At 48.2% G+C, this 15,677-nt stretch overlaps 1 protein-coding gene across 3 annotated transcripts in view; it reads right to left on the reverse strand.

Annotated features, from left to right (window-relative positions):
* Positions 1-15,677, reverse strand: part of CPNE2 (copine 2) — a 159,384-nt gene that overhangs the window by 91,671 nt on the left and 52,036 nt on the right. For all 3 annotated transcript variants that reach the window (XM_077831263.1, XM_077831265.1, XM_077831264.1), the window contains exon 3: positions 3,023-3,202. In XM_077831263.1, coding sequence (XP_077687389.1) covers positions 3,023-3,202 — 180 coding nt within the window. The remainder of the gene's footprint in view (positions 1-3,022; positions 3,203-15,677) is intronic.

Raw genomic sequence — 15,677 nt, forward strand, 5'->3', positions numbered from 1 at the left:
GGAATATTTAAGTGTTTGCATGGCAGTCCTCTGTAAACAGAAGAAAGATATTAACTAGTGTGAAATGCCACCTTCCAGGAGAAGGTGTTACTTCCTGCCCAACAGAAAAGGTCCATCAATGCCAGGCAAACTATTGTGGAACATCAAAGGGGACGAAAGACTTTGCTGATTGCTCTCTCCTGTCCCCCATGAGGAGGAACCATGCAAGTTAATTCCCTTCCATCATCTGAGAAGGCCTGTCAGAGAAAGGGAATAAAAATCCCGAATAAGAAGAAACTATCTCTATGCTGCTTGGGCTCTTGAGGGCAAGGTTTTCTAGGCAGAAGCAAAAAATCCCCAGTGTTTAGCCTGGGTTAGCCCTAAGGGACACAGAGAGCTTGCTTATTATAGAAGCTTCTATTACCTTTTAGAACTTAAGACTAACTCATTTGTGTGTGTATGTTTACTTGCTTAAGCCTTGTAAATAACTGTCTTATTTCCAAAAGAAAAGGAGGACTTGTGGCACCTTAGAGACTAACCAATTTATTTGAGCATAAGCTTTCGTGAGCTACAGCTCACTTCATCGGATGCATACCGTGGAAACTGCAGCAGACATTATATACACACAGAGATCATGAAACAATACCTCCTCCCACCCCACTGTCCTGCTGGTAATAGCTTATCTAAAGTGATCATCAAGTTGGGCCATTTCCAGCACAAATCCAGGTTTTCTCACCCTCCGCCCCCCCCCCCCCCCCCACACACACACAAACTCACTCTCCTGCTGGTAATAGCCCATCCAAAGTGACCACTCTCCCTACAATGTGCATGGTAATCAAGGTGGGCCATTTCCTGCACAAATCCAGGTTTTCTCACCCCCCCACCCCCATACACACACAAACTCACTCTCCTGCTGGTAATAGCTCATCCAAAGTGACCACTCTCCCTACAATGTGCATGGTAATCAAGGTGGGCCACGTCCAGCACAAATCCAGGCTTTCTCACCCCCACCCCCCCCGGGGAACACACACACACACACACACACACACACACATAAACTCACTCTCCTGCTGGCAATAGCTCATTCAAACTGACCACTCTCCAAGTTTAAATCCAAGTTTAACCAGAACGTCTGGGGGCGGGGGGGTTAGGAAAAAGCAAGGGGAAATAGGCTACCTTGCATAATGACTTAGCCACTCCCAGTCTCTATTTAAGCCTAAATTAATAGTATCCAATTTGCAAAGGAATTCCAATTCAGCAGTTTCTCGCTGGAGTCTGGATTTGAAGTTTTTTTGTTGTAAGATAGCGACCTTCATGTCGGTGATTGCGTCACCAGAGAGATTGAAGTGTTCTCCGACTGGTTTATGAATGTTATAATTCTTGACATCTGATTTGTGTCCATTTATTCTTTTACGTAGAAACTGTCCAGTTTGACCAATGTACATGGCAGAGGGGCATTGCTGGCGCATGATGGCATATATCACATTGGTGGATGTGCAGGTGAACGAGCCTCTGATAGTGTGGCTGATGTTATTAGGCCCTGTGATGGTGTCCCCTGAATAGATATGTGGGCACAGTTGGCAATGGGATTTGTTGCAAGGATAAGTTCCTGGGTTAGTGGTTCTGTTGTGTGGTATGTGGTTGTTGGTGAGTATTTGCTTCAGGTTGCAGGGCTGTCTGTAGGCAAGGACTGGCCTGTCTCCCAAGATTTGTGAGAGTGTTGGGTCATCCTTCAGGATAGGTTGTAGATCCTTAATAATGCGTTGGAGGGGTTTTAGTTGGGGGCTGAAGGTGACGGCTAGTGGCGTTCTGATATTTTCTTTGTTAGGCCTGTCCTGTAGTAGGTGACTTCTGGGAACTCTTCTGGCTCTATCAATCTGTTTCTTCACTTCCGCAGGTGGGTATTGTAGTTGTAAGAAAGCTTGATAGAGATCTTGTAGGTGTTTGTCTCTGTCTGAGGGGTTGGAGCAAATGCGGTTGTATCGCAGAGCTTGGCTGTAGACGATGGATCGTGTGGTGTGGTCAGGGTGAAAGCTGGGGTGAGAAAACCTGGATTTGTGCAGGAAATGGCCCACCTTGATTATCATGCACATTGTGAAGAGAGTGGTCACTTTGGATGGGCTATTACCAGCAGGAGAGTGAGTTTGTGTGTTGTGGGGCGGAGGGTGAGAAAACCTGGATTTGTGCTGGAAATGGCCCAACTTAATGATCACTTTAGATAAGCTATTACCAGCAGGAGAGTGAGTTTGTGTGTGTATGGGGGTGGGGGGGTGAGAAAACCTGGATTTGTGCTGGAAATGGCCCACCTTGATTATCATGCACATTGTAGGGAGAGTGGTCACTTTTGATAAGCTATTACCAGCAGGAGAGTGAGTTTGTATGTGTGGTTTTTGGAGGGGGGGTGAGGGAGTGAGAGAACCTGGATTTGTGCTGGAAATGACCCACCTTGATTATCATACACATTGTGAAGAGAGTGGTCACTTTGGATGGGCTATTACCAGCAGGAGAGTGAGTTTGTGTGGGGGGGGGGCGAAGGGTGAGAAAACCTGGATTTGTGCTGGAAATGGCCTAACTTGATGATCACTTTAGATACGCTATTACCAGCAGGACAGTGGGGTGGGAGGAGGTATTGTTTCATGGTCTCTGTGTGTATATAATGTCTACTGCAGTTTCCACGGTATGCATCTGATGAAGTGAGCTGTAGCTCACGAAAGCTCATGCTCAAATAAATTGGTTAGTCTCTAAGGTGCCACAAGTACTCCTTTTCTTTTTGCAAAGACAGAACAACACGGCTGTTACTCTGAAACCTGTCTTATTTCCTTTCCCTAGTTAATAAATCTTAAGATAGTTTATTATAGGACTGGCTGCAAGCATTGACTTTTGTGAGATCTAAGCTGCAATGGCCCTGGGGTAAGTGACTGCTCCTTTGGGACTGGGAGTAACCTAAACACTGCCGTGATTTTTGGTGTAAGGGATCCTTCTGACTGAGGGAGCCACACAAGTGACTCTTAACTGCTGGGGCGCAGCGTTGCTGTAGACTCACCATGCCCAGGGTGCAGGAGAATTCTCCCAGGAAGTCATGCTCATACAGCTGCATGCTCGACTTGTCCTGGTCAAAGAGAGCAAATTTCAGCTTCTGCACTTCTTCAAAGTGGTAATCGACAATGAACTTCTTGGAGAAGGCTGGGTTGAGGTTATTCACGGCTGTCTCTGTCCTGTCGATCTGCAATTTAAGAAGGAGTTTGAGCAAGCAATCAACAGGTCTACCAGATATGTACATGCTGCATCCACCCCATCACTCAGGTAGGGCTTTTCTACACAGGGAGTTATTCCTAAAGATTCCTTACTAACTTATTCTGTGCGGATGCTGTTATTCCGGAATAAAAGTGCCGAACTCTGAAAGCTTAATCCACTTTGTTAATCAGGAATAGCGATTCCACTTTAAATTCACACCCTACCTTAATCCGAATGAGCTTCTCTGTGTAGAAGAGCCCTTGCACATGCTCCCCTGCCATTCAGAAACCCCGCAGCAATAATTAACCAGCTACAGAATCAATGTCTAAAATAAACACAGCATTCGGGATATACATTGCAAGTCCATGGACCTGGACTTGAGTACTCAGCACATGAGAGATGGGATTCAAAACTGGAGAACAGAGGTTCATGAGGGTGAAGTGCAGAGGGTGGAGGTGGTGAAATCCTGCTCTGGTCCTGGGGCCAAAGCACAGGGCTGCAGTGCATCCCCTCCACAGGGCCTCTGCTCCATGCTATGGGCTTGATCCAAAGCTCATTGACGCCTGTAAGAATCTCTGCGTTGACATCAGAGGGCTTTGGGACAGGCCCGATTTGCACATTCCACGAGGGCCAAAGGATCAATGTACATCTCATGCCTCCTGAAACCTGGTCCTCCCCCACATATGCCCTTTGTGCTGGCCTAGGAGGGGCTGGCACAGAAAGCCCTTCCATGACAGCAGATGCAGGGGTCTCCATAGCACATGTGCTCAGCCAGGCCCCCTTGTCTAAGGGCTTAAGCTGCATGGAGGGCCTTTCCCTGGGCTCCCTCACCTGAGGCATTTCACCCCAAGTGGGTGTACAGTTGTGTACTTAACCCACGCGGACGATTACCTCAGCTGTGCCTGGAAACAGAGCATCAGCCTGTGTCAGTGGCCAGAGATGCTCTCGAACATCCTAGATGTTTTCAAGTCGGGCCCAAGCTACTTAAGGTCCAACCTAGGAGCCAGAAAGTCTCTGCCAAAAGCAGCAACAACGCAAACAAGCAACAGGTTCTTCCAAACTCGGAGCCAGAGGCGCAGAGCCCTCCATGTTTCCTCTGGCTTCTATTCTCCAGGGCTGCCACAAAATAAACACGTTACACTCAATGCCCATGGATTTAGCCTAGCACGATGAAGGACAATATGCTAGCAGGAGAAGGCTGGCAAGGCTGATAGTCTCAAGTACTGCCCCTGAGGTTTGCTGTCCAAAATATCCCGCTCTTAACAATAGAGACTGAGGTAGGGTGAACGAGGGATCCTTTCGAAGGTGGCGGGGGGGGAACTGGATAGATGTAGCTACATATTAAAGCAGCAGGTGTCACTTTCTAGCCGGTCGCCTTGCGCGTTGTGCGGTGTTGTTTGGACTTCATGTCCACGCCTTGACGTTTTTCAAACTGAAAATCTTTGAAAGGAAACAGATTTTCCGTCACCTCCCTGCTGCTGGTTCTCTGCCACAGCTGCTCTTTTGCGGCAGCCCTTGGGCACCCCCACATGACTTAGAAATCAGTGGAACATTAGGATGTACCTGGCAGATGAGGCTGCCTTTACCTCCTTCTGTGGGTGAGTGCTGTGCCCAGCACAGAGCCTGCAGCAGATCGGCCCTGGATTCTGGAAGGGACATTCTCAACAGCCCTCTAGAAACCCACCCTGGTCCACCCTACACAGTGCGCTAGCCAGCGCTTGGCCCAGAACAGCTTCCAATGTGTTGTTACCTTCATAGCAGGCTGAGGATGGGAGCAGCCCCAGTGCAACCTACTGGGACATAAGCCTGCCTTTCACAGCAAATCTAGATGTGGTCTAGCCAGCACAGAAGGGCACCTAGATCTGTATTTGGGCACCGACAATAAGTGGCCTGATCTTCAGAAGCGCTAAGAAGCTGCCACTTATTTTGGGTGCCAACTTTGACCACGTTGGCCTTAACACTCATCACCTGGATACAAAGGTGCCATGTAAGAAATGCGTATAGCTTGCTCCTAAGCCAACACATGACTAACCCAGAGACTGGTGCGCTGGCTGCTCCTGCAGCAGAAAGGAGGGGAGACGGGTCCCTTTTTAAAGGAAAGAGCATGGTATCTTTTTTGTTGATCTGTGCAATTACATTGCACTGGAATTACTGTCACCTCTGTGCTAAGCTCTGGGTTACATGCACGCCCAAGTCAGAATTCCCCTCCCATCACGCAAGCTTTTTACATCTGCCTGTTACTAAGGCACATGTATAACAGCAGCAGAAAAAAGGGGGGCTGATCTGATGTCCAAAGGCACTGCCTGAGCATAGGAAACAGCTGGTCACAAGCCAAGCCTTGAGCATCCTGGGCTCAGTGCACTGGGGAGACTGGCAGGCACAGCACAACCCTGCACTGCTCTCCAGCAGCCAGAAGGACTGCTATGACCAAGGGCCTTAAGTAATGGAATAAGAAGGGGACAAACTCTAGATCTCTTAACAGGGAGGCAGCTTCTAGAAACCAGGCTAAAGTTCTTCTGCGTAGTCTCCTTACTGCTGAGACAGGTGATTTGGTTAGCTCTAACCAGGCTGGACGAGTGGCTGGAGTGTCCATGATCTGAGGTAGAGAGAACTAGGGACGGGGCCAGCAGAGGGCATGCAGACAACCCCCTAGACCAGCCAAGTGTGGGGAGAAAGCTTCGGCTGATGTTTGTCTCGTTGTGAAGTTGCCAATGAAGCCAAACTCTCCCCCTCTTTCCAAACGCCCAACCGCTAGCCACTCGGCTTCAGTCCCCTTCTCCCCATCTCCTAACTGAACAGGCCTTATGGAATATGAAAGGGCCCCTTAGTTCTCCGTAGACCCCAGTTCACCTTCTCTAGAGCTCAAATGCAGGGCTTTTTAATTTTTTCTTTTTGGACAGACTGGACATTTCCCCCTTGCAAGTTCCCACAGTTTTAAAAGGGTAACTGGGAAGCAGCATTAGCATCGACTGATCACTTGGGCCCTTTCTGAGTTACCAGTGCCAGATGTTCTTGTTGGCCAAGAGGCCATGTTGTCCCGCCACGTATAGAATCATAGAATATCAGGGTTGGAAGAGACCTCAGATGGTCATCTAGTCCAACCCCCTGCTCAAAGCAGGACCAAACCCCAACTAAATCATCCCCTCCAGGGCTTTGTCAAGCCGGGCCTTAAAAACCGCTAAGGAAGGAGATTCCACCAACTCCCTAGGCAACCCATTCCAGTGCTTCACCACCCTCCTAGTGAAATAGCGTTCCCTAATATCCAACCTAGACCTCCCCCACTATAATTTGAGACCATTGCTTCTTGTTCTGTTACGTGTGTATTCCAGCCTCGAGTCACCGGAGGAGATGAACAACTCTGCCTGAAGTCTCGGGAGAGCACTCCCCGTGGAGAGCTCAAAGGGCTGGATCCAGTGGGGAGAAGAGAATATATTTACACAGTACCTGAAACATGTGCCCATATCACAAGGCTGTCCCCTGGCCCGTCACAGCATGTAACCATTCCCTCCTGCTTGGAAGCTCGGACTAACCCTGGCATCCACTCAGCTAGCTGCTGAAAAAGCTCCTGTAAGTTTTGTTTTCATTAACAAGCTTAGCTGCAACGGAGCTCACCTTACTAGAAAGGCTGAGAATGAAGAGAGTGACAGCATCTTGGCTCCACCGGCTGGTTCTCCTGTGCGTGCCCCAGAACACCACACACAAGGGTTGTGAGGTGAATTTGAACTTAGTTCCTGCCAGTGTGCGTTTGAGCCCAGTCACAAGGACTGGCAACCAGTTGAAGGACTGCAGACAAACAACATCATACTGCGTTGGGGGAAGGAGAGATGCAGGGGATCATGTTGGGTCTGGTTTTATACAAGGTCCTCTCTGATCTGGAAGAGGGAGTACGCTGAAAACGGCCAAGGCCCAAAGCTCAGAGGAGTTACAAACACCAGGAAGGACAGAAAAATCCTATTAAGGAAGCTAGGGGTTGACGAGCAAATAAAACCAGATTCAACGCAGAAAAATAACCTGAACACACTGACAATGGGAGGGAGAAATACAGGAAGCAGTAATGGAGCATGAGAGAGCCAGGCAACGGCAAAGTAGACGTGAATTTGCACGTGTGATATGGCAGAAAGTGGCCAATGGCTCAGGAAAGCGCACGTCCCTCTGCACACATCTGACATGGCTGGGGCACAGCCCCTAGGGGATAGCGAACTCTAATCTTGGAACTTCATTATCAGAAACATTCTCTCTGCTGCAATGAGACCTAGAGACCCTGACTGATCCTGCAGCCCCACTGGGCCAGGCACAATATAAACATAGTGAGAATGACCCTGCTCTAAAAAGCTGATACTCTCAGCAGGCAAGGACTAAGAAAAACAACGAATTTTTACAGGGGGGGAAACAAGGCACAGAGAGATTGAAGCGACTTGCCCATAAGAACATAAGAACGGCCATACTGGGTCAGACCAAAGGTCCATCCAGCCCAGTATCCTGTCCCCTGTCATTGGCCAATGGCAGGTGCCCCAAAGGGAATGAACAGACAGGTTATCATCAAGTGATCCATGCCCTGTCACCCAATCCCACCTTCTGGCAAACAGAGGCTAGGGACACCATTCCTGCCCATCCTGGCTAATAGTCATGGATGGACCTATCTTCCATGAATCTATCTAGCTCCCTTTTGAACACTGTGAACACCCTGAAAGTTTGTGGCCAAATCAGGGATTGAACCCTAATCTCTCAAATCCCTGTCTAGCCCCTTAGCTACAAAACCAGCTCTGATGATCGACACAAACTAGAGGAAGTTCAGAGAAGAGGCTCAAAAATGCTTCCGGGAAGCTAAAGAGTGAGATTCATGAGAGAAAACTCAAAGAGCTACCTAAGTCTAGCTTGGCTCAGCAGCTGTTAAGTGGGAAGTGAAGGCTATAACATGATAACCACCTACAAAGGTCTCCAGGATGTGAGCGCGCAGGAAGCAGAGGAATGAGAGTGGTATAAGGAAGCTCAGTGAGGAGTACTGGGATGAATCCCAAAAGGGGGAATCTAGGCTGATATAAAAGACTTCTTATCAGATCTACGAGGCTGTAGGATAGAATCACAAGGGAAGCAGACCCTCACTAAGGCATTTAAGGCTGAACTGGATAAATTGCTGCAAAATACACGGTGCACAGAACCATCCTGCCCTGACACAGCTGGCTGGATAAGATGATCGAACAGGTCTTTTCCTGTTTCACGTCTCTTACTCCAGGCAAAGCTGCTGGAGCTATTACAAAGCACACAGCTGTGATTTGATCCAACTGGGCTACTTTTAAGGGACTAGAGAAGCGCTGCCTCCTGAGACTCCAGCCCAGTCTTGTTTTTCTTGGCTGCAGGTGCTGGAAAGTGGTGATGCTTTGAGCGTTGGTCCATGTGCTCTCCCTGGAGCCGTACACCACACAGCAACGGCCGCTACCTCTGAAAGGGAGCACTGTTTGGATTTGCACAGCTGGGGCTGGCGTTCCGGGCCTGGATTTTTGAGGCACGATACCATCAGTTGGTCAGAGTCAGATGAATTCAGCAGCCACTCGTTAACTGCCCCGACCGAGCCTTTCCTCTCACTGTTCGCCGGTGTCACTTCGCAGCAGCCCAACACGAGCAGGACGGGCGAACTCTTCCTTTAAACTGCCATCCCCAACATTCAAGCATCAGCCACCTGCCGACCTCTAGTGCAGTCCTCCCATAATTCTTTGCACTGGGTTACATGGCGCTACTAAAGGAGGCAGCTTAGGAAACAGCACATGGGTTTATGGGATGCTCCGGGTTACTGAGGCAGAGGGAACAGGATAGGGTTAACTAAACTGTCCCCTTCTCCTAAGGCAACTGGTGATGTTCACCTGGGGGTTGTGGCCCAGAAGGCAAGAACAAGACAGCTTCATAGGTCCAGTTCCAGCTGTCCCAATTGTACATATACAGCCTCATTACCACAGTAGCTGAGCACCTCACAATCTCTACTGTGTGTATCCTCACCACACCTCTGTGAGGCAGGGCAGTGCTATTAGCCCCAGTGTACACACGAGGACCCGAGCCACAGAGGGGCTCGGCTACAGAGTTATTCCTGATTAACTGTCCCTGTGCAACTCTGTGTGTGAACACTTTTATTCCAAAAGAAGAGGGCCTTGTTCCTGTTTAAAGAGGGGTAAGCGAAACAGGAACGGGGCACTCTTGTTCCAGAATAAGACTGTCCACATACGGAGTTATTCAGGGACAGCTATTATGCTTTCAAGTCACAGCCTACCTGAGTTGGCACTAACTTCCAAGTATAGACAAGCCCAAGGTGATCACACGAGGAACTGAACTCAGGTCTCCCAAGTGCCAGGCTAGCCCCCTAACCGCTAGACCATCCTTCCATACAATAGGCAAAGAATATTGCCATTCAAGCTGACAAGGGAAACTCCTGTCTTCCTCCCTTAATACTATTCCAACAAGGGGAGCGGTTTCTTTCCTCATTTTACCTCCAGCATCTCCCACCACTTGTCTTAGCTTCCTTGGTTGTTAAGAAAGCCGCTACCACTCACCACTCCCTCCTCTGCGTTTCTAGGGTGCTTACCAACCCTTTGCCCACCGAGGGCCCCAAAGAACTGCACAAAAAGGTAGGAATTTTGCCTCCCTATTAATTAGACCACCATGATCCCCATTCTGCAAGTTGGGAAACAGACACCAGAGAGAGGCTGAGTGACTCCCCCACCGTCCACAAGCGAGCAGTACAGACCTGACCAGGACACCAACATGCTCCTGACTCGCAGTCCCTTGCTCTAACCACTAGACAAACACGTCCTTCTGCTAAAGAGCACCTGCCACAAACACTCATCCACACGGACCACGAAGACTACCGGCTTCATCAGGAGTAATGGATGTAGACAGAAGGCCTGCAAACATTGGAAAGCTACAAACAGATAGGTGACAGGAGCGGAAACAAGGACACACCTTTTAGTTCCACCGAAATGTATTCAGTGTAGGAGAGATTTTTTTCCTTTTTGGAGGGACAGAATGGAAATATGGTAATTTTGCTAAAAATACACGCAGAGTTGGTCTATATGAGGCAGTAACTTATTCCATCTTAATTGCCAGGAAAACATGTGGAGTAAACTAATATTATCTCAAAATAGCTCCCTGCTGCACCCGCTGGGAAGATGAAAAAATCAAATGATCAGCAACATGTGAGGAGTATTATCCAGCACAATGGGGCCCTGTTTCTGATGCAGAACTCTGGATGCTGCTGTAATTCTAAATATTAATAGCTTTGCTCCGTACTGAAGGACCCCAGATTTCTACCCATTAAAACCCTACCAACCAACACACAGGGGATAGTAATAAAATCTAAAAAACCCAAGCAGAGGGTTTGTCCTAAAAAGGGAGGAGTGCCAGAGACCCCACGAAATACACCAGGGACTTCACTCCTGCTGTTGACCCACAAGGAAGGCACTCAGGTACTATGGTGATGGATGGCCGCACAAAACCCTAAAACAGGCCATTCCACCAACCACTTGCAGCCATATAGAAACCCTCTCCCCCACCACTGAAATGCAGTCACCCCTTGGATGGAACACAGCAGCTGTTTTAACAGCTCAGAGCAACGCTACACAGTGCAGGACAGGAAATGAAGCTATGGAGCCAGCTGATCCTGCAGAAAATAGGATTTACAGCGATGCCAGCTGCTGTGATTTTTATCGCAAATCTCATGATATCAGATGGGTTTCTTAGACCCCCCAGCTGCTGGAATCAGGAGATTGCACGGGAATCTCAGCTTTCATTTAAAATTAAAAACGTACGTTTCCAGCCTTCGTGATTGTGGAGAAAGGCTTGAAAATGTGAAGTGACAGCTCCCTAAAGGGTCAGAAACCAGAAATTATTATTTTTAAGCCAATCTCAAATTTTTTTTTGGACCTGACAGTTTTTGATCTCTTGGGGCTGGATATTGAGTTACTCAATTTGGTATTGGGCTAGGGCTTGCCAGAACCCTGTCTTTGATTAAAAAAAAGATCTCCTGCTATTTTTACATACACTCACTTGATTTCAACTCCTATCTAAAAGACCGAGGCCCTGATTCTCTGTTCCTCTGTCCCGGCACAGGAACGTGGCAGTCGGTGGCACAAAAACAGATTTAAGTCTCCTTCGTACTCCTTGTAATCTTTCGGGCTGCTGGGATCTACCAGAACCCTGGCATAAATCAGAGCAGCCACAAGGCTACTGAGATTTATGATCAGGCTGCAATTGCCTCCTAGGGACCCCATCAGCCAGGTGAGACTAGCCCAAGCACAGAACAGTCCAGCCACACTCCCCATCTCCCTACGCGTAGCCCCCAAATGCTCCTTCTGCTGGGAGCAGGGCTGATAAAGAGCCTTTCCAGCTACTCCATACTGGCCAGGGCACCTGATTCATAGGGTGTATTCCACTTCCCCCTTAGGCTGTTTTAGCGGTGTAAGGGGGCCAAAAACCACAGGGAATCTGGCCCCTATTCCGGATGTGAATTCTGTATTATTCCAAACTGCATCAACAAAACCATGAAGCCAGAGGGGCCTGTTTTTCTGCTAGCATCTGATTTATTGTGTTTTAAATAAGACCTTCACTGGCGCCTCAGTAACAAGATTAGACAGAATCCCCGTGGACCACATCGCAGAGAGCTCATTTTGCCCTCATTGCTTTGCTCCGTGCAATAGACCCGGAGCAGCAGAGCTGAGTAACCCTGTCTGCAGCCGGAGGACCCGATCCATGGGTTTAAAGTGAGCGGAGGAGACCAGCACAGGGTACCAGGCCACGGATAATTTCTCCCAACTTGCAAAACCCAGCCAACAACAAACCACTCCTATGACTGTGCTGAGCAAATGCTACAGCCTTAATTAGGATGCCAAAGACCCAGATTAGTGCTTCAGTTTGGGAGACCGCTGAAATGACTACCCTCAAAAGCACTGTTATTTAAACTCTACATTATCACCACTACAGCACCTCTGGAAGAGGGTCGGGGAACAGAGCTGTGCCCCTGGGGCTAGCCTCGCTCGGAGAAAATAGCCCGGTTGTTGGCAGGGTGGGGAAAGAGATACACCGTGCGGAAGAAAAAAAGTTAGCAGGGACCAACAAGGTGACATTTATGGAGAAGCTGCAGCAAGATGAATAGATTATAAAGGTACTGTGATCACTTAGTCGGACTTCCTGCATAAGCATAGGCCATGCAACTTTCCTAAGTTAATTCTGGTTTGATTTACATCATACCGTTGTGTTTCTAATGGGGAGCAATGCTGGGGAAAAAAAGCCAGGGGCTCAAGGAAGGGGATCCTCATCAGCTTTTGGGTTAAGCTGATCCCAAACGGTTAGTTATTTGAGTCTTGATATTACAGAAGGGCCCTCTGGGGGCTAGGGAACTGCTTCAATACCAAACTGTACAGGGTTATTGATCCCTCTAATAATAGAAGTTATTTACGGCTCCAAACACCTCTAATCACACCTCCCAGTTGTTCCAGATTTTGAAGAACATCTCTCAACTGGACCAGGCTGCCTACTCATCTGTGCTACAAAGGTAACGTGATCCAATTAAAATAGGACCATGCAGATCATTGTTGCTACCACTGTTATATCATTGCAACAAACCTCATACAAAGTGTGATGTGTGGCCAGAAAGGGTTAAGCATCCTGCAGGATAAATGACAGAGTCAACCATTAGAGGCATGTGAGTGGTAATTAGAGCCACTCTATGGTAGATAGGCTAGAATTTTGAAATACAAACCTATATTGTTAGAAATTGGAGGGGATACTAATTGTATGTGTGTACTCATATGTTAGCCATGTAAACAGACAGTTCCTGTTTGTCACTATAGCTATTGATTCAGAGATCAAAAGGGAATATTAACATTTAAATGAACTGTAAACATAGGATATAGCTGTGTTTGTCTCTCTTTGAAATGTAAAGCAAATCACCTGAAAACAATGGAAAACGGGCAATTGCCTTATGTTAATCTGTGTGGATGATTACCGGCGATCCTTAGGAAATGGATCTACTTCAGAAGTCCCCATAATTGCTTATTGTTTGCCAAAGGACTCTGAGCGGTCACAGAAGGCCTGGTACTGTATAAAAGACCTTTTGATCCCAATTCTTTCGATCTCAGACCTCCTTGATGCTTCAGGCAGGAGAAGCTTAAGTCCAAAGGCTGAGATCACAGTCGTAAGCTGGAACACCCTGAATATGAAGATTGGACTATAACCTATGAACTAATTCTGAAAGAACTCTTTGCAACTATAATGCTCGCCATCTCTAATATGAATTCATTCTCAAGAACTGTACTCATGTCTGTATCTGTACTAATCCTTTAACCAATACACACTCTCTTTAATAAATTTTAGTTTAGTTAATGAGAATTGGCTGTAAGCGTTGCATAAGAGAAACTGAAGATCTCCTGGACAGACGTCAGGACATGCTTCTACGGGCACAACGTTCTGAAGATTCAGAGCAGGCTGCGGAGTGGGGACAGGAGGACGGTGAAGAAATTTGGCAGCATGTGACCTCCAGAAGAAGAAAGGGGAGCGTCCATGTACCAGCAACGCAGATACAGGTAAGTAACCGTTTTCATGTTCTCTCCACAGCTACTAATGTGGAGAGTGGACTAGATGATTCATCTGAGGGAAGGGAACAGAAGGAGACTCCGCTGATTGGAAGGCATGAGATGCACTGTCCTAGGGTTGGGGGTTCCACGACCACCGCTCCCAAGAGAAGGAGGTGGGTGGTGGTGGTCAGGGACTCTCTCCTCAGGGGGACTGAGTCATCTATCTGCCGCCCCAACCGGGAAAACTGAGAAGTCTGCTGCTTGCCAGGAGCTAGGATTCATAATGTGACGGAGAGACTGCCGAGACTCATCAAGCCCTCGGATTGCTACCCCTTCCTGCTTCTCCATGTGGGCACCAATGATACTGCCCAGAATGACCTTGAGCAGATCACTGCACACTACGTGGCTCTGGGAAGAAGGATAAAGGAGTTTGAGGTGCAAGTGGTCTTCTCGTCCATCCTCCCCGTGGAAGGAAAAGGCCGGGGTAGAGACCGTTGAATCGTGGAAGTCAACCAATGGCTACGCAGGTGGTGTCGGAGAGAAGGCTTTGAATTCTTTGACCATGGGATGGTGTTCCAAGAAGGAGGAGTGCTAGGCAGAGACGGGCTCTACCTAACGAAGAGAGGGAAGAGCATCTTCGCAAGCAGGCTGGCTAACCTAGTGAGGAGGGCTTTAAACTAGGTTCACCGGGGGAAGGAGAGCCCTGAGGTAAGTGGGAAAGTGGGATACCGGGAGGAAACACGAGCAGGAGCGCACGAGAGGGCAGGTCTCCTGCCTCATACTGAGAAGGAGGGACGATCAGCGAGTTATCTCAAGTGCCTATACACAAATGCAAGAAGCCTGGGAAACAAGCAGGGAGAACTGGAAGTCCTGGCACAGTCAAGGAATTATGATGTGATTGGAATAACAGAGACTTGGTGGGATAACTCACATGACTGGAGTACTGTCATGGATGGATATAAACTGTTCAGGAAGGACAGGCAGGGCAGAAAAGGTGGGGGAGTTGCACTGTATATATGGGAGCAGTATGACTGCTCAGAGCTCAAGTATGAAACTGCAGAAAAACCTGAGTGTCTCTGGATTAAGTTTAGAAGTGTGAGCAACAAGGGTGATGTCGTGGTGGGAGTCTGCTATAGACAACCGGACCAGGGGGATGAGGTGGACGAGGCTTTCTTCCAGCAAGTCACAGAAGTTACTAGATCACAGGCCCTGGTTCTCATGGGAGACTTCAATCACCCTGATATCTGCTGGGAGAGCAATAAAGCAGTGCACAGACAATCCAGGAAGTTTTTGGAAAGCGTAGGGGACAATTTCCTGGTGCAAGTGCTGGAGGAACCAACTAGGGGCAGAGCTCTTCTTGACCGGCTGCTCACAAACTGAGAAGAATTAGTAGGGGAAGCAAAAGTGGATGGGAACCTGGGAGGCAGTGACCATGAGATGGTCGAGTTCAGGATCCTGACACAGGGAAGAAAGGAGAGCAGCAGAATACGGACCCTGGACTTCAGAAAAGCAGACTTTGACTCCCTCAGGGAACTGATGGGCAGGATCCCCTGGGAGAATAATATGAGGGGGAAAGGAGTCCAGGAGAGCTGGCTGTATTTTAAAGAATCCTTATTGAGGTTACAGGAACAAACCATCCCGATGTGTAGAAGGAATAGTAAATATGGCAGGCGACCAGCTTGGCTTAACAGTGAAATCCTTGCTGATCTTAAACACAAAAAAGAAGCTTACAAGAAGCGGAAGACTGGACAAATGACCAGGGAAGAGAATAAAAATATTGCTCAGACATGCAGGACTGAAATCAGGAAGGCCAAATCACACCTGGAGTTGCAGCTAGCAAGACATGTTAGAGTAACAAGAAGGGTTTCTTCAGGTATGTTAGCAACAAGAAGCAAGTCAAGGAAAGTG

The sequence above is a fragment of the Eretmochelys imbricata genome, chromosome 12 (assembly GCF_965152235.1).
Source record: "Eretmochelys imbricata isolate rEreImb1 chromosome 12, rEreImb1.hap1, whole genome shotgun sequence".
Taxonomy (NCBI): domain Eukaryota; kingdom Metazoa; phylum Chordata; order Testudines; family Cheloniidae; genus Eretmochelys; species Eretmochelys imbricata.